Source organism: Odontesthes bonariensis, chromosome 20 (assembly GCF_027942865.1).
Source record: "Odontesthes bonariensis isolate fOdoBon6 chromosome 20, fOdoBon6.hap1, whole genome shotgun sequence".
Taxonomy (NCBI): Eukaryota; Metazoa; Chordata; class Actinopteri; order Atheriniformes; family Atherinopsidae; genus Odontesthes; species Odontesthes bonariensis.
In genome coordinates, this window is record NC_134525.1 from 20,654,258 (window position 1) to 20,672,934 (window position 18,677).

The following is an 18,677-nucleotide window of genomic DNA, read 5'->3' on the forward strand; positions in this document are numbered from 1 at the left end:
ATCATACTGAAGCCTTTTTTTCTTTTATAGCAAAAAACTTTGAAATATCCAGTTATGAGCTGAAAACTGAGTTGTTAAGAGTTTCATTACAGGCATGGAGCAATTATTGCAGCATCCTCTTGACTAAAGTTTAGAGACAAAAATGTGTGTTCTCACATTTAAACTTTATGTTTAGATGAGCCTGGTGGAACTTTACACACAGACTTAACAAGTTTCTGTGGTTAACTTGAAGATTGAAGGCAGTTTATGTACAATACTCAGCTTAGCTAACAATACTAATGTTCTGTTTCATGTTTCAGAGCTAATGTTCCTGTCTGATTTGTCATGATATAGGTCAGTGATTTTAGATGTGTAGTTACAGTTATGCTGGCATGCACTGATCCTTACCACAGTGAAGGATTATGTTATTGTTTGATATTTGTTGCAGCTGAGGATGTGATACAAATGACTGAGTCTTGTGTGATCGAAGATTTTTCCGTTTTGAGTTGTTTTGTATTGTCTGTACCGTTGTAGCATCAGCTATTATTTACTGTTTATTAATTTATGCGATTATTTTCCAAATGTAATTATTTTTTCTGACTTATAGACTATATAAAAAGAAAAGGGGTTAGCATGCCTTGCCAAAAATAGAGCCGGTGCTTCCACATGCCACAAACCTGCATTCTATCTGTTGACAGGTGGTAACTCCTGTGGTTGCAAAAAGTTAGTTCAATCATTTTCCATACAAGTGGGTAAATATGAATTTGTGACTTCAGTAAGCATTTTCTTTATGGTTTTATGGTCTTAACAGCCAGTTCTGTATCTTGTTTTATAAAACAGGATGTCAAAGTTGTGATTAATGTTCCATCTAGAGGGAAATGGGCAGGCTATGCCTTTAGATGAAACCATGGGGTTACTGATACACTGCTGGTCAATGATCAGATCATGGTCACACTGACATCCATCGGTCATTCATAATTTTCATTTTCTTTTAAAAGATTTGGAAAGCTTGAGTCTCCAAACCAATGGAATGAAATTTAATAAGACCGTTACAAGACAATTTGGACTGCAACTTTATGTCTCCTCCTCTTCTCAACACAAATAACTCTGTTAACTCAGTTGCCCATTCACAATTTTAACCAAAGATTATTGTAACGTTTTGCATTTTGTGCTGTGATACAATGTAACTGAAACTATTACTATGATGGTACTATATCACGGTTCACCTGTTAGCATGCTAATATTTGCAATTTGCACCAACACAAGGCAAAACTAATATGAAATCTTGAACGTGTTTCTAATTGATCTTGACAGGCTTATGAACGTCCGTTCAAGATGATCCACTTTGTAAAAATCAATCCATTTTCTCTGAAGCACAACTGGAATGCCCTGTATGGAAAACTATGAATGTCTGTCTAAAAAGGATTAACTATTTTATTGGATAAATCCTAAAAGTAAAAGGCTTAACATCACAACTGAAGACAGTTAATGTCTTTGCAAAATTTCACGCCCATCCATCCAACGTAGTAGACTGACAGATACAACCAAACCTCTGGTATGGCTAAAATTATTTTAAAAATCTCTGGATCACCCATATTGTTTTACAGTCAATGGATGCTTTTACAATAATTCCCGGTATCTGGGGCAATGTTTTCCTTCCTACGACTTAAAATCAGCCAAAATAATTGAATGAATAAATAAATTAGTAGTTGGTTTAAAGCTACGAAGCTGAATATTTGACAACTAGAAATGAGTCTCAATCTAAGCATTCTGCATTTTAGCAGCTAATGATTGCCATGAAACAATAAACACAACGGAGACATCAGCAGCAGTTACTCAGACCAAGAAAAAAAAAAAAGGTTTTCAATTGCACTTGATTGAAAAGAAATGTTATCTGAAGAATATGCTGTTTTTGTTTACCAAATTGGCTGTAGGTCATGAAGCCTCACTCAATTACCATTACCATAAAGCATACAAGATTCATGTATTTCATTGCTTTTCATGAGATGCCTGAGGCAGATAAATAAATCTGACTTAGTTTGGGAGAGGTGAGTTGAAATAACTATACTTTTGTTTATAATCTAGCTAACCTAACCTAACCTAACGTCTTCTGCTGTATGCATGCACAGGGTGGGTGTCTGTTATTCCAAATGGACTAAAGGCACCAAAGTAGGTTACGCAGACCACAGCAAAACACGAAGCCTATCCATGTTGTTGTCAGTCCTTGGAGGAGGACACTGAACCTTTTTTTTTTTTTTTTTTTTTTTTTATAGGACACTGAACCTTTGTGCGATTACATTATCGCTGACTGACGTGCCGAAGCTCCACATCCCCTACCAAGCCCCCTTCCAAGCCACACCTCTTCCAGACTGACCCATAGTTCAACAACTTTTCACCGGAACCGATAGTTCCACTAACCCCGTTTCCCAATACCTGCCTATATAGAGCGCCTATAAATGAGATCAGAGTTAGTTGTAGCAGGTGTAACACACTGATTTAGTGCGAGAGGAAGCTTTTTTCATTCATATACCCGAGGGATTAAGGCTTCAGGCTTGAGTCCTGCCTGGTAAAACACCACTTATAGTTTCATATAGAGCTGTAGGGTTTAGTTATTACAATTGCTAAGTATTAACATGTCCATCTTTTGTTTTATAATATCGATTTTTGATGCTGTAACTGTATCTTCTGATGACCATCTTCGAAGGCACGTTTTGCCATTCAAAGTATTTCTGTTTCTACTTTCGCTTCAGTCCTGCAGCCTCCTGATCTGTGCGTCTGAACCGGACGAGGGGGCGGTGGGGTGGCGACACGTCATATCATCCGCCGCGCTCTGATTGGCTGCCGCCTCTCACCCGACACAGCTGTGATTGTTTTCTGCAGAGGAAGCTCTTGTCCGCGGTATGAGCTCTGTGCGGTGGAATGAAGCAACACTGTGTTTTTTTCCCCCCTCCCTCTGTGCGTGTATTTACTAAAGATGATGTGAACAAACAACGTGATTGCGATCCGTGTTGTAAAGCTCAGGAAACCGAGGAGGGGATCCTGGGATAATCATTGGCCGAGGCGCGAATGAACAGGAGTAGAGGTTTCTGTTTCAAACAGACACAGAAGACGCCAGGAGATCAAGGTAAGGACCACGAACTGTGACCCTTTCTCGTTGCTGTTTTATAGCCTTAAAAACGCATTCTGACACCAATTAAATCTTCTAGTTGGTTAAATGTGTTTATTTTTAACAAACAGACTCAAAGTGCCAAATGTCCAGACTTGAGAACCACTGCTGGAGCTGCTCTTGTTCACCGAAAGCTGAAATTAAGCATTCATCTGGAGCAAAGTGGTTTGCATCCAAAGCTGAAGAAATGATGTCCATCATCACCACGGTGCTCGGCAGCGCCTACGGCTCCCTGCACGACGTCCGGACCGCCAATCTCATCCGCCGGGGTGTCGTACTCTTCACGGTCGGAGTGTTCCTCGCCCTGGTGCTCAACTTGCTGCAAATACAAAGACATGTCACCCTGTTTCCCGAGGAGGTGATGACAACTTTGTTTTCGTCTGCCTGGTGGATCCCACCTTGCTGCGGCACAGGAGCAGGTGAGCGGACTATAAGCTGATAGAAAATTTTGACTGGTGGGTTATAAATAGGTCTGGGGGGGCAGTTTTACACTGTTTCTAAGTTGTTAGCTCCTATTTGGGACAAAGGAATGTAGAGAGAGGAGGGGTCACAGTGCAGTACAATTTCCTTATTAACAGAAAATGAAAGTGAGGAATGTAATCTAGTTTAATTTTTCTTTCAATTGTAGTGACTAAAACTTGAGAAATCCCTTCTGCGAGGCGTATTTTCATTGCACGCCTAACGAGACTGCAAATAGTGCCATCTTAAACGAAATACGATAGAATCAGAACACCTTGATTGAGTCACCAAAGTCATCAACTTCTGTAGCATCACATGGTGATGTATCATCATTAGGCTTTGTATTCATTAGCTATTATTTAAGCATTCTTATCTCGGGCAACGTTAGTTCTTATGGTTTTGTCTGGCAGCCAGTTATCGAAAAACCTGACTCGGTACAGATGGTAGAGATTCTTGATCTCTGATTGGTCGCAACAACCGGACACGACGTGTGCTGTACGCTCATTGGCTGGTGTCATAACGGGTGAGCTGAGGGCCTTCCCCTTTTTGAGGCCAAGAACCAGGAAGCTGGGGAAAAAATAAAGAAGCATCCGTGTTAGACTCCTCCTCACATGTGCTGCAGGGAGGAAAACAAACCCGAACAAAAGGGGTATAGCGTCAAGTTTCACGGTCTGTTCACTTAAGTATCTGCCTCATTAAAGTGTCAATGTCAAGCAACAGCTTGTTCTGAGGGTTTTTTTTGTGTAAACTAAGTACATTTAATTCTCAGAAGATTGTTCAGAGAAGCTATCACGGTGCCATGTCTTTAATCCCTTACTATAATAATAATAATATATTTTATTGTAAAGTTTCAATTGAAAAGTTGACCAGTAACAGCAAAATATCATGCTTTGTTAGTTATTAGCATTCTTTCTAATAATCAACTTCAAAGAAAGGTGAAATTGCTGTGCTATTTTCTTACAGTAAACTACAGTAAAAAGCAGTTTCTTCACAATTTCTAGTTTTAAATGTTCTGCAGATATGTAGTAAAAGAGTGCCAAAACATACATTAAATGGACACACAAACAAACAAGTCGGAGACAAAATAAGTAAACTTTTTTTTTTTTTTCCTTGCCAGTGTTTTAAGCATACGCACAGGTTGTGTATAAATGAGTCACTAAGTATGGAAACACAAGCTCAGCAAAAAAAAAAAATCTCTTGCAGTAGCTCTCTGGCGGGATTTTCCATCTGTGGTAAACATAATTTTTTGCTTATCCTGTGTAATTTTGGCCTGTTGCTTCCTTTTTTTGCAGCTGTTATCGGCCTGCTGTATCCCTGCCTCGACAGTCATTTGGGGGAGCCACACAAGTTCAAGAGGGAGTGGGCCAGCGTAATGAGATGCATCGCAGTGTTTGTCGGTATCAACCACGCAAGTGTTGTATCCTTTCATGATGGACTCATCCTCTGCAGACTCGGTTATTTTCATTGTTTCCCACATCCCTTTTAATTTTTCATTGTTGAAATCAGTGGAAGGTTCACCAATAATCCATTTGTTAGCAGGGCTAGAGCAGTGCACCAGCCTGCATTACCCTTTGACGTCAACTGTTGGTGGAACAAACTGGTCGTACAAATATTTGAGTGAGACCTAATCACATGTCAGCTTCATACTGTTTGACTTTGTCCTTAACTTACCATAACGCAGAAACTAGACTTTGACAACAACGTGCAGCTCTCCCTAACGCTGGCAGCCCTGTCCTTGGGCCTGTGGTGGACATTCGACCGCTCCAGGAGTGGCTTTGGCCTGGGCATTACCACCGCCTTCCTGGCCACCGTGATCACACAGCTGCTGGTCTACAATGGAGTTTACCAGTAAGTCTAAAGGTTTCTGCAACACCACGGTGTTCAGGAACAGTTGTATAAGTGGGTCAAAGTAAACCCAGCTCTGGTGGGATTGAATGAGATAAAATACTTGGAACTACCTTTCTGCTTATAGCATGTGAAGCACTGAGGGTTATTTATGGTGGTCTCCTTGTCTCTTGGATTCCAAGTAGTAGTGCCTCAATGAGAATTTGTGGCATATGACATCCAAAATATGCAGCATAGATGGGTAACTGGTCGAAAAAGTAGCTGCAAAATATTAGAGCAACAAAGCAGAAAGCTCCTAAAAGTGTTGTGAGTTGTAATCCATTTATCCCACATTAGTAACAATTATATAATAATTGTTGGGGTTTTTGTTTTGTGTTTTTTGTCTCCTTTTCAGGTACACATCTCCAGACTTCTTATATGTGCGCTCCTGGCTCCCATGCATATTCTTCTCAGGCGGGGTTACTGTGGGTAACATCGGACGGCAGCTTGCCATGGTAACGTCTGCTGCCATTTCTAATCTGTAATCCTCTAAGTGAAGGATCAGTCTGATGTATTAATGCCTTTGTATGCTGCTGACACTGCCTCAGGTCACACTTGACATAACACCTCACCTCAACCCGTCTTTGGAATGTCGCCATTTTAGGATTGACCTCGACCAATATATCTGCTTATAAAGTGGCTCCATTACATACCTGAAAAGACCCCCTCATTCTGCGGCTGTTGCTCCGCTGTATTTCTTCACACTGATAAATCAGAAGCAGCACATTGGCATCCCGCTGTCTCCTTTCAAATAGAAAGCTTGCATTGTTGAATCAGAGGTACGACAGTGGTGATGGAGTGAAGTCTGACCATGCCAACACACCTTTCTTAAATCGCAAAATTTCGGAGTCCGCCGTGAGAAAATCTTTATGTTGTCTTTCGTGATAACAAAGTCTGTCATTGTTTCCAAACACATGGTGCTCACACCCTGTGTTCTGGAACCACGTAACTGAGTTATGGGTCCCAAAGTTTAGCGTTTAACATGCTTAAGATTGATCCTGTCCATTTAACACACTGAGCCAAGGGTTGCCCATCAATAGTTAAGAAGCAAATCACAGATTAAATGATCATGAGGCCTTAGTGTCGTGAATTTCGTCATCCTCAGCAGCCTGTGAAGGCCCACCGGGTCCCTCTGTGGCCAACTGCGTGCAGCCCAAATATTTGTCACTGATACTGGATCAGTTTCCATTCAGAGAAACAACATACGAGGCTGATGGTGCATTCAATTCAGACGCTGGAGTGTTTTGTAGCACTGTAGGACAGTCAAGCATTTACCCATTTAACATGATTACATTTGTTCTGCTACCTGTCGCCAGCTACAACTGTAATCATGAAGCTCCGGGATCTCAATGACAGCTATGTTAAGTTTAATTTAGTGGATCACTGCCATCCATTCGTAAAGGAATCTACTGATCCTGTGACCCGGTGATTGGAGGATAGATACATTGGATGCAATGGATCCCAGGACAAAAACCTGTGATATCCAATTGTGTTACCTAGTTTGATCATAAGAAAAAGTTTTGTCACATTTTTCTTTTCCTTTAAAGTGCTTCCAAACTGTTTTTTCTTTCTTTTCTTTTTTTTAAATCAACTCCAGGTTTTATGTGGAATCAAGCAGAAAGATATCTTGATATCGATCCATGGCCTTCTCATCCGCCCTGTCAAAATTCAGTGATAATCACATAATAATTTATCACTGTCAGCTTCTGTTACAAAAAAATGACTTCAAAAGACACCCTGCGCCACACATGCTTTATTTGTTACGCAGCTGAGCCACAGCAGCAGATGAGATTGTCAAATTGGTTAAGATTTGTTGGAAAAACATTGGATGCCCCCCTTTCCTTCATAATTATCCCATCAACTCAGCTTTGATGTCTTCATTAAGCGTCTGCCCGGAAGCCTCACCTCATTCTGTCTGTAAAGTAAGAGTCCCGTCACTCCCTCAGTTTGACTCAGTGAAAGCGTGAAAGCAGATTAAGAGCTGTTGTTTTTCACAGTCGTGCCGAGACACAGAGCCAGTCAGGACTCGGCTGACCAGAGGGTCATTTGCTACTTGTTGTTTTTGTTTGTGATGAGGCCTGAGGAATGTTGGCACAAGTTGGAACTCGTGGTTTTGTTCCGTGTTTTTCCCTCAGTCGCTCCAGTGGATAATTTATGAGAGAGATCAGAAGGAACGGGAGACTTTCCTTCTCAAAATTGTTTTTTGTGGCTTTTTTTCCCCCTTTCTTTTATTTTAAGTTTAAGCCACTTAAAGTGAAACAATCTCTTTAGCAGAATTATCCATGCAGAGTTAGAAAAAAATTCTAAATAAACCCCTGTGTAGCACTGGTAATAGATTTTTTTTTTGTTTGTTTTGAAGCTAATTAGCTGCTAAGTTTCCCATTTCACCAGTTACAGTCAGTGTGGTTTCAAAATTCATGGGCAAATAGGCTTACAAAACTGCCAACTTCTATCTGAAAGAAATTTAGAAAAATATTTTGGGATGGGTAAAATGAGAAGTTAGGAAACACGTATGCATTTTATTCATTTTGAGCAAGCAAAATTTTCTCCACTGACGGTATAGCAAGTTTCCACTTTCCTAGAAAAGGGAACAAAAAGAAAAAACAAGACACTTAGGGGAAGTTTTTAAATTTCTTCAAACAGCAGCTCGAACAGATCCATGGTTACACGAAGGATTAAAAATGTGTGAAGGTTTTAGGGAGCTGAGACTCGAACATGAGGTGTCATCAGAACATTGTAGCAACTTCTCACAATGCAGGAAATGTTGTTTTAACTTGTGAATGTCTGCTCTTTTTACATGTAACTGTTTGCATTGTGTGAAGAGTTCTAATCACCGGATCAAATGAATCAATATATTGCTAATACGGGATTACGGGCCTTCTTTATCTTTCAGGGTGGCGTTGAGAAACCCCACATGGACTGAACGCTGAACTGCACAATGGCAGAAAGATGGACAGCAAGGCAAAGGGCAGCCAAACTAGAGACGGATTAGTTATGTGAGGAATGAGAAGAGTAACTGGAGGAAAAAAAAAGACTCATTGTTTTTTGACTCCATCCTTTGTTCTCATCTGTCATGAGAACAAAGTGCAGGTCAGAGAAGCCCCTCATCTAACGTGCCATGTCCTCTGCACCTCCTTGCGGCCAAACAACCTCTCGCTCCCGTCTGTGTTCTCCATTAGCATTAAGGCTTCCTTCACACGCGACGGGAGGACAGCGTTTGCCTTTTCTGTTTTCTTGTTTGAAGTGAACAGTGAACTGCTTTCATTTATGGAGTGGACGTGTGCACTTGAGCGTGGGATGTACTGTATCCTGGTCTTAGCACAACAGACTCGATGGGGATATGATGTTTGTTTGAGTTTTTTTTTTTTTTATTAGCCTGAGTATAATATTATCATAAAAGGGAAATGTTGCATAAGTGGGCACAAATATGTCTTCACTCTCACATGGAAATGTATCCAGTGGCCTCAGTGGCGTCAGTGTGACACGGGGGAGATGTATGTTCCCAATCAAAACCAAATTAAGTATTTATTTTCTAAGCTCTCACTGACCCCAAACCAAATGTATGTGCGATAATGAATGATGCTGCTCATTTTTGAGGAGTTGTTTGGGAAATGTTTTACTTTCTTTCTGAGAATTGCTGTATGTCCATAGAAAGAACTCACAAAAGGAACTTTTTTTTTTTAAGAAACTAAAAAGATTCCCTCAGATTAAAGACTCGTGAAGATGAGACAAATTAGTTCTCCAATGAATGACAAACATGACGGCAACGATGCTATAACTGGTTTCTAGTTGGTAGTGATAATCCAGAAAGACTGTGCAAGAACAATGAGGCAACATAAAGCAAGGAGCAGGCAGCGCTGTAACAGTAAGCATGGAGGAGCATGGATTTGGTTCCTGCTGCTGTAAGTCTTAATTTACTGCGTGCAAGTGGGGTCATTGATTTTGATGCTGCAAACAAGACGAGCAGTAGCAACAGAGCAAATTCAAAATGCCCACAACCTTGTGGGAGACTGGCCATTTTAACTTTTGCAGAAACTGTACGTGATATGACTAGGATGGACTGAAATAGAATGTTCAGCGCTGCTAAAGTTCCTGCAATATCAGAAAAAAACAACCCATTCCTTGCAGGGACTTATGGGAGTTAAAGAAAATTTCTTTGGAGCCTAATTTAGACTTGCTTCAGATTCTCTGTTTTTGTCAATAGAGTGGCAGCTTTTTAAAAAAAAAAACATAACAGCAAGCGGAAGTGCTGTAGTTCCCTTTTCTCTCCATAGTCAGAACATAGTTTCATACCCATTAAGACCCGATGCAACATGTGGGTATTGCAGTTGTCTGAGAAAGCGCCTCAGGTCTAAATGGGTTGACTTGGGCCTCATTGATCTAATATGAGTAAATATTCAGCCTCTAAAACAGGCTGGGCTCATGCTCAAACCCCACAGGCTTACAGAAGTAGGCGCCTGGGTAGACTAGTCTGCGGCCCGGCCCTTATTTAAGTTTTTGCTGTGGAAATGTTGCAACAGAAGTGAACAGAGGGGAAACTGCTCGCTTTGGCGGACTTGTGGCTTGTTTGACTTGAGTCTAAAAAGTCAAGGTAATTTAGCTACGTATTGATTTCCTGATCTTTAGAAAAAAAAGCAAATGAATTCCAGAGTATTTCCTTTTTTCATAAATTTTGGTAAACGAAATGCAGAGAGACAGGGAACATGCATGAAGTGCCAGTGAGTTTACTACCCATCTTCCTTGTGGATATGAGCATTTTCACTTCTGTGTATTAGGCTTTAGGTGACATGCTGTAAAATATTTTGAGCACAAAATGCAAACTCCTTAGGTTACTCAGTGGAAATAAGTCGTTATTTTCCGGTGGATATGATATTCACAGTCTAAGCCGTCTGTCAGTACAAGATTATCTGGATCTTTTTTTTTTTTCTGCTTTAGTTCGAGTAAAGCAAAGAGAACTGTTTGTAGATGAGAAGGAAAGTTTGGACGAGTACAACACATGAGCATTAGTCTGGGCTGAAAATATGTCAGTACTATGCAGAGGCCACCAAGGTGGTTCTGGAAGAATGTACCAGAAGTATATCCAGTGATTTTTCACCTATGGTCTAAATGTCATGTAGAATGGCCCTTTGTTTCCCATTTACACATTTTTCTGTGTGATCTCACACATTTCCCACTTGTAGCTTGAAACTTGCTTTGATAGTTTGGGAACATACAGAATAAAGGGGAGGGCACCACGTTTCTTAAGATTTGCAATCCGTGATTGCCTGTGTATTATAGAATGTAGTGCTTCTGTCACTATAACATTTTAGGTTTATTTGTATAAAAAGAAAATTTAAAAAAAGACATTACTGCTTGTATATACAGTATAATGGCTTGCCAATATAATCAGACAGGTATTACCGAAATAGACCTACAGTATGTTAGAGTTTTTTGGGGTCTAGAGGATTAAGTGCAATCAAACAACACACGAGCCGATTATTCTTTATTTATTATTTCTGACAAAGGCTAAAAATTATAATTATTTGTTTGTAATGCAGTGTGGATCATCCAGAAAAAGCAATAACATCTTTGTTTTTGTGAAGAAGAAGTTTTTGTCAGAGATCACATGCCTTTGGGGTTCATACCAATGACTCTCATCAGAGAGACGAGATGACAAATTGTGTTGTGTCAAACTGTTATTTAGGTCTCATTTGATAGCGTTAAGTGAGGAAACCTGATTTATTTTTCTAAGTAATCTTTGTGGCAGACCACTTCAGGTTACGTCTGCTTTCATTCAGGTGTGCTAAACAGAAGACGAAGCTTCATTTTGTTGAAGTGGTGAAGCACCTTTTGTTGTGATGTGTTAGAGTATCCGTGTGTCTGATATTTCAGCTGTGTATTGTTTTTGCTACGTTGGATTTAAGTGAAAAATAAAAGAAAAAAACACCGACAAGGATGTCTGTTATCATTTCTTGGGTTCGGGGCTGGATTAAGGAATTCAAAATGTTTATTAATGAAGATGAGCATCAAGATTTAGCACTGATATTATCCATGAGAAATAAAAACAAACAATTCCAGCCTCCCATTTGTAGATATTTACCATTACCAAAACAACAAACTGATTAAAAACTGAAGTAATTAGATGTACTAACAGCTTCAGTTCATAACAATAGTCCACTAATGTTATTGAGCTCCTTAACGCTCAGTTGGAATGGAGCTGTCTGGTGTGTCGATGGTGGCACTTGTGTCTGCTGTCACAGCCAAGTTGAATAGATGAGGACGCTCCTTTGTCTCTGATTTCTGTCAGTCTTCGAAGCCATCATAATGTCTTTGGCTGTATATTCCCTCTTCTTCGTCTCGTCTGTAACACCCTCCCCAACCACCAAAATGCCCTGAAAACACCCCCCTCCCCCTGTGTGTCACAGGGATCATGAGGAACTGCCCCCCCTCCTTCTCCTTCCTCTGTCTACCCCCTCTCTGAACACGCCTTTCTGGAGGGCAGACTTCTATTTATACCTAGCGGGGGACTGACAGTTAACCTTTTGCACTGGGGGGAAATTTCTGGGAATGGGGCCAATATCTGTGGGTTATTTTGAATCAACCCCTTATTCTGGAAAGCTCTCTGTTCATCTACGTATCCATGTATCTATGTATCTATCTATCTATCTTTCTATCTATCTATCTTTTCCTCCATGTCTCTGCTGGGACAACGATCCAGCGCCACACGCCAGCTCTTTCCACTGCTTCCTCGGTCTCTCCTCGGGCAGAATAATTGGCCAGGCTTCAACCTCCTTTCATTTCCAGCCACAGCAAACTCAAAGACTCCATTAGAGCACCTCCTTATTGCCAAAAGCACCCCATCTCTCCCCCCTCCTCACTCCCTCCATCCTTCCTCCAAGGCAATCAGGGGAGCCGAGGAGGGCCTATCTCGCATATTGATTTGCGCCATCTATGGGTTTGCACTGGCAGACAGCTCTTTGCTGCACCTTTGTGACTTTAAAATTTCTGTTATGTCGGCCATTGATATAATGTAGTGAGTCAACTGCCAGAAAATATGAAGACATTGAAAGTTTAACAACTATGCACTCAATCGCAACCTTTTTAACTTCACTTTAACGTCTTAAAATCTCATCGTTCATGAGAGAAGTGGGAAACCATGCCCGTTTTGTGGAACATTCTCAGCAATCAAGATCACCATGAATGGGATAGAAGCAGTCTTTATTGATTTCAGGCGGAAACATTGCAGCAGCAGTCTGAGAGGTATACATGGTTTAAAAAGAAAAAAAGACTACAGACAACAATAAGAACACTGAGATAAACCCTAGTGCAAACTTTACAGTTAAACTTTCTGACAATCCAGTTAAAACCAAAGTAAATAGAGCATGTTTTAAATCAACACAAATATGCGAAGGTTGATAATGAATTTGTACAAAATTTCAGAAATAACAATATCATTAAAATCATGCATACGTGCTTATGTAACACAGAGGCTGTGCAATCTAGACTATGAGATCAAACCACAAAAGGTTGAACTAAAGTCACAGTTTAAGAGAAGTATGATACAATACGTTGGTTAAATTACTCCCTTTTTTTTAACTTTACAATTTCTGTGATGCAGCTATAACTCAAATACAAACTTCTGCCCAGGACAGAAGTGCTGTTCATGTATATATTCAGAAAAACTATTCGAGACTTAAGAAACATAGTTTAGTACTTCGACTGCATTTCACATTAGTATCCCTCAAAATATTGTGGAAATGGAAGATCAACATGATCATTTTTGTTTAATGAAATATACTATTAACGGCATTATGTTCACACCTGGATACAGGTTATTTTCCTCATGGCAGTGTTGCATTAAAAATGCATTCATTAGCCTTACAAAAGGTGTTGCTGTTGATCAAACCATTTATTCCCATGCTTCTTTTTTAGAGGAAGTTATTCCGCGTTGTCATATATTTCATATAAAGATAAGTTATAAGCAGATCCATCAAGGGAATCTTTCTCCTCCAAAATTCTCAGTTGAGTTCATATAAGATGCTCAAGGCTAAAATAAGTAAATATTTTCATGAATTAATACTTATTTTTGCAGCGTAACTTAGTTTTTTCTGCATTCCTATTTAAACAGTTGTCTTACAAGCTCTCAGATTCATCTTAAGGCCCTATGGGAGTGGCTAAAATCAAAGGTTTGGAGCCACTGGAGCGGACTACTAAACTTGATATATCAAGTTTAAGTTTACACCCACCTTGAGCAGCTACAACAGAGAAATGCTGCTTACAGATCGATGCATCGGTATTAATAAACTAGTTATGCAACACAGCTATTTCAGTCCAAAGTACATTATTTTGGCACTAGTGTACTTTCCCTCTGAGCATCAATTTCTATTGTCTTTCGGTCAACTCATCCTGCCTCTCACACACATTTAAAATCTGTACAGTGCTGCATACATGGTAGTTGCTTTGCTTTACATCCCTCCCTTGTGTTTAACTGATGTTTGGTCTTCCTTGGCTGGCTGAAGTTCAATCTTAATTTGTTTTGATGCACTGAGGACGCGGCGGAGAAACAAGTTGAGGGGCAGAGGAATAGGAAGATATTGAAATACATAGGCTCTGGAGCTTTTAGCCGTAAAGCAGAGTACAAGATAACAGTGTTGTCTCCTCAGTAGTGATGGTCTTTGTTACCACCAGATGACAGTGTTTATCCTCTCAGCTTGTCTGGACATGACATCTATGGACCCCTAGTGGAGGGACAGGGAACTAAAATGTCTTGGAAAGCAAAAAAAAAAATAATTGCCCTATCACTAAACTGTACTTCCATGAAAATATAGATACGTTTTTTAATAAATCACACGCTGTACATCCCTCATTTGAGAGAGCAATTCTTTTATGTTAAAAAATGCATTTCCAAGACAGGAAATGATATCGATAACTTAAAAAATGTATACACATTTTCCATGAAGCCTCTTAAAGCTGCTGATGAACATGCAAACTTGGATTCCAAAATATGTTTTATCAAACAGTGTCAGGAATATTATTCCTGGAATATTTTTCGCACACTGCAGTGAGTAGGCTGAGTCACATGCATGATAGAAAAGGTCAGTGGAATGGATTTAGTGTGGAGAAAATCATTGCACATTCTTATTTCTCAGCCAAAAGGTCTTCAGCAGCATTAATATCCTGCGCTCTCTGATAGATAATGAAAGATTGTGTGTGTGCAAGTGTGTGTGTGTGAGAGTCGTTTAGGTCTACTGAGTCTTCATTACACCAGAGCGGGGTCCACTCCTGTCCTCTGCCCTCACTCATTGCCTCTCCCACTGCTAGCCAGGAATAATGAATTACAGTCGATGCCATGGGGGGGCTGAGTGAGTGGCTCAGAAGTGGACTCCATTTTAGCTCAAATTACCTCTCAGATCCCATTCAAATAGCAGTCTCAGGCTGCTCTCTGCTTTCCCTCCATATTCCAGTCTAAAGAAGGAAATCATCCTTTTACCTCTTCTCCATTTACACATCTAAGTTGTGATTCCCACTTTTTTGGTGGTCATTTCTTTGTGCTCTTGTTTAAAATCACAGGAGAAATCAGGAGAATCCAAAAAACTAAATAAGCACAAACATTTACTTAAAACAATTGACTAAATCAGCTTTAAAAATGTAAACCCATCGGTATCAACATATAATCATCATGCGCAATTTACCATTCCTGTTGCTCCCTCCTCTTCCTTCCACAGAACAATAACAAAATGACAGCACAAACCTCAGGTGATGGCACATTATGCATGCCATCCAAACAAATCCCTCCCAGTGTAAATTAAACACACCCATTGCATCTTACAGCACAGATCAGACTCTGTAAAATCGACCTGGGTAATAACACCACCAGCTGAATGAAAGGTAATGGAATAAATCAAGGTGAGCATTTCCACTGCATGATCTATCCTGACAGGCAGACAACAAAAACTCTGCATTTTGTGAACTCGCAAACAAAAGGCTAAAAGTATACCTCAGGTCAACAACTGTGCTCATTGTTTTCTAGGGGGAAAAAATGAGTGGAGATAATTCAATTCATGATTGAAGAAGATTAGTCACGTTCTCTGGCCTGGGTGTGGGCTTCATTTGCTAAGGGAAGCGCTGTTGAAATATAAACAATTTGGTGGGGGGGCAAAAGCCCTTCCTGCTGTTTTGTGGCTCTACAGAGTCAAAATCAAATTTAAACACACACCAAAGCAATATATGTCACCTGTTTTTTCAATTTTTCAAATAATGGAGACTTAATCTAAATAACCTACAGCAAGCTTGCTGCCACACTTGCTAAAGGTCAATGTTAGTCATCTTTTAATTAGCCTTCATTCGTAGGCCTATAGGCATATGTCTAGTAAAAGAAAGAAAAATAAAAAAGGCATGCTTTTCACCTGACTGTTGAGAAACACACCAAGTTGGCAGACTAAAACCGTCCGGGAAAGTTGCCGTGCACCTAAGTGACACATTAACAGCATATCCGCTAAGTGGGGGGTAAAAACAACTCAGGTGCGCAGGGGGTGAAAGGGACTCTTCGGTAGCACATGGCGCTTTCAGGGGAGTCCTGCACTATTTTGGCGAGTTTAACGGCAAAGGGCGCGATGCCACACAAGAAGAAGGGTCAAGTGACCGCATATGAGTGACCTCCATCCACTATAATTAAAGTTGCAAGCTGGACTCGGAAACATAACCCAAAGTGTTTCTCGCGTTTGGAGTAGATTCCGATCTCGACAAAGAAAAGAAAAGAAAAAACTTGATAGCTTTGCTCGCCCTCACCCACCCTTTGTTTCCCTTCCTTGACACTTAAATGTGTAACTTTTGAATCACCTTGTCCTAATACAACATTTGGCTTGTTTTTTGGCTTTCTGTAACTGTTCTGATACAGAAACTATGGGTTGAGTGGAATTTATCAACCTCTCGTGAATTTTGGACAAGGTATTCCTCAATGGTACCGGTGCAAACAGTGTTGGTCTGTATTTTACCTTTCAGACTAACCTTTAAGAGATCTGAAACTAAAATAACACAGTTTGACAACAGTTAGCACGCAACTTCAGGCACATTTCGCGTCGTAATGAGTTATTTACCCGTAAAGCAGCTCTCAGAGGAACAAATATGTGTTTATTCTGCAGCAAGTGCTTTCCACCTGTCTGTTCGCCACTTGTTCCTCTTTTCCTCACGCGGCAGGTGCATGAGACATGCAGAATATCCAAAGCATTTAGGATAACCCGCACAGGAGAATGAAAGACCAAAAACTTTATGGGGGGCCACCTTGCAGAGCCGAGCGAGGATCGGTGAACATCAAGCTGTCTGTTGCGCACGGCTGCTGCTTTGTTGCTTTTTGCATTACACTGGCTTCACTTTGAAGTCTGTTTAGCGACACATTTTCATTCAAAAATGCCCATTCTTGTCCCTCTCGCACTAAACCTGCCCACCCTCGCCCCCATGACGCACGGCAGCTCATTTGTTCTGTATGACTGAGAATGTAAACCCATTAAACTTACAGAAATAGCCAACACGTGCAGCTCACTCCTTGCTGTCGGAGGTACAACTCCCTGACATGTGAAAAGTTCTGCAGACCAGCTGCAAAACTACAGCTCATGAGTAGAACTGACACCAGTTGAGCATCACGTACGATAGCGGTTTGATTTTTTTTTTGCAAATTACATTATAATTTGTAATAAATACATAAACTTGCCTTTAGAAATGCAGAAATTAGGACTTTTGATTACTTTAACGCGTTTTTTTGGACATATCAATAAAAGCGCAACGTCTCTTTTATAAGTTACTGGTTTAAAAAAAATAAAAAAGGAGGACAAAAATCCATGTGTACCATGTCTTGTGTTTTTTTCCCCCTAATATCTGATATCCATCCAACTCAAATGTCACTGGTTCCTAAATGAACAAAGAAAGATTACGCTCCAGTTAAGCAGAGGTGTGTTTGAAATGAAAACAATAAGGTTTTTTGTTTTTTTTAAATATATCGATTTGAACATTTTTTTTTTAATCAGACTATATGGCTGGGTTGTTATTCTATGGGCTCTCTCTGTGTCCCTAAGTAAAACCCAACACTTGCAAATACATTTTTAGTGTGCTGATTAACATCCTTCCCTGTTGCGATATTCTCTGCTGTGCAGCAACTTTTCCTTATAAGTTTCTTTTCAGTCACAGGCAACATGATCCATATCCAAGGCCAAAAACTAACACCATGGTTATTAAACCTGTCACAGTGTACATTAAACTGTATTTTCTACTAGTTTTATATTGATTCAGCCTTTGGTTACAACACAAAACACAACAAAGGGCACAGAAGAGATTAACAAAACAAAAGTAGACATTTCATTTTGGCTTCTCTTCTAAGCAAACATGTTTGTTCTTTTCTAAGAACAGGCAAAAGAAGGGTTGCTTGCTTGCTTGAGCTTCTTTCTTGGTATTTTACTAAATAGAAATAGCAGCCCTTAGAAAAGTAATAAATAGTGACCATCAAATGGCCGCTTTCCTCACATTAGTAAAGCTTTCGAGAGTTTGCTGATGGGAACTCAGCTGCATTCAATTAGCCTTGATCTAATTTAGCTGGGGCCTTAATTGCGCTCAGGGTGGTGCAGTTGTTTGTGCTAAGCTCTGTTTGAGACTTCTGTGGAGAAAAACGAGCCGCTCCTTTAGAACAATCCTAATTCAAATGAGACTTATCTACGCCACACCGATCAGACGGATTAAGAGTTATTAAAACCTATAAAGGGCTGAAAGCAGAAGATTCAGCGGCCCCAAAGTCCGCTGCGTGGCGGCTCTAGAGGATTTCTCTCTAAGCACAGTCGAACCACGGCTGAATTATATAGACATCATCTACCTGTAGTGGGATGTAGGATGAATTAAGATTGGGAGAGAGAAGGAAATATTTTTTCGTGGAAGTATGATTTTTCTCACACATGCTAAGCCAAACCAAAGTTTTGCATAATTTCAAAGCTTTTGGAAGAACTGGGCCAACAGCAGTAACTTCCCAGTAAGATGGAGCAACAGTGGACGGTAAACACAAAGGCTCCATCATAACTGAAAAGATGCCTTATCTCGATACAAGATGCAAAATGTGTCCCAAAATAACAGCCTTTGCTAAAACTCAAACCTTAATAACTTTTACTCATCTGTCATGTTCGGCTAAATTTCTGGGAAATTGTTGGGGGAAACAACGGGGCTCTCCCATTGT

General features: G+C 40.2%; 1 protein-coding gene across 1 annotated transcript; it reads left to right on the forward strand.

Annotated features, from left to right (window-relative positions):
• Nucleotides 1-2,837: 2,837 nt before the first annotated feature.
• Nucleotides 2,838-11,420, forward strand: insig1 (insulin induced gene 1). Its single transcript, XM_075452475.1, has 6 exons — nucleotides 2,838-3,103; nucleotides 3,217-3,564; nucleotides 4,897-5,021; nucleotides 5,286-5,452; nucleotides 5,844-5,943; nucleotides 8,382-11,420. Exons 1-6 carry the CDS (start codon nucleotides 3,046-3,048, stop codon nucleotides 8,409-8,411), a joined length of 828 nt encoding a protein of 275 aa, XP_075308590.1. The 5' UTR covers nucleotides 2,838-3,045; the 3' UTR covers nucleotides 8,412-11,420.
• The last annotated feature ends 7,257 nt before the right edge of the window (nucleotides 11,421-18,677 follow it).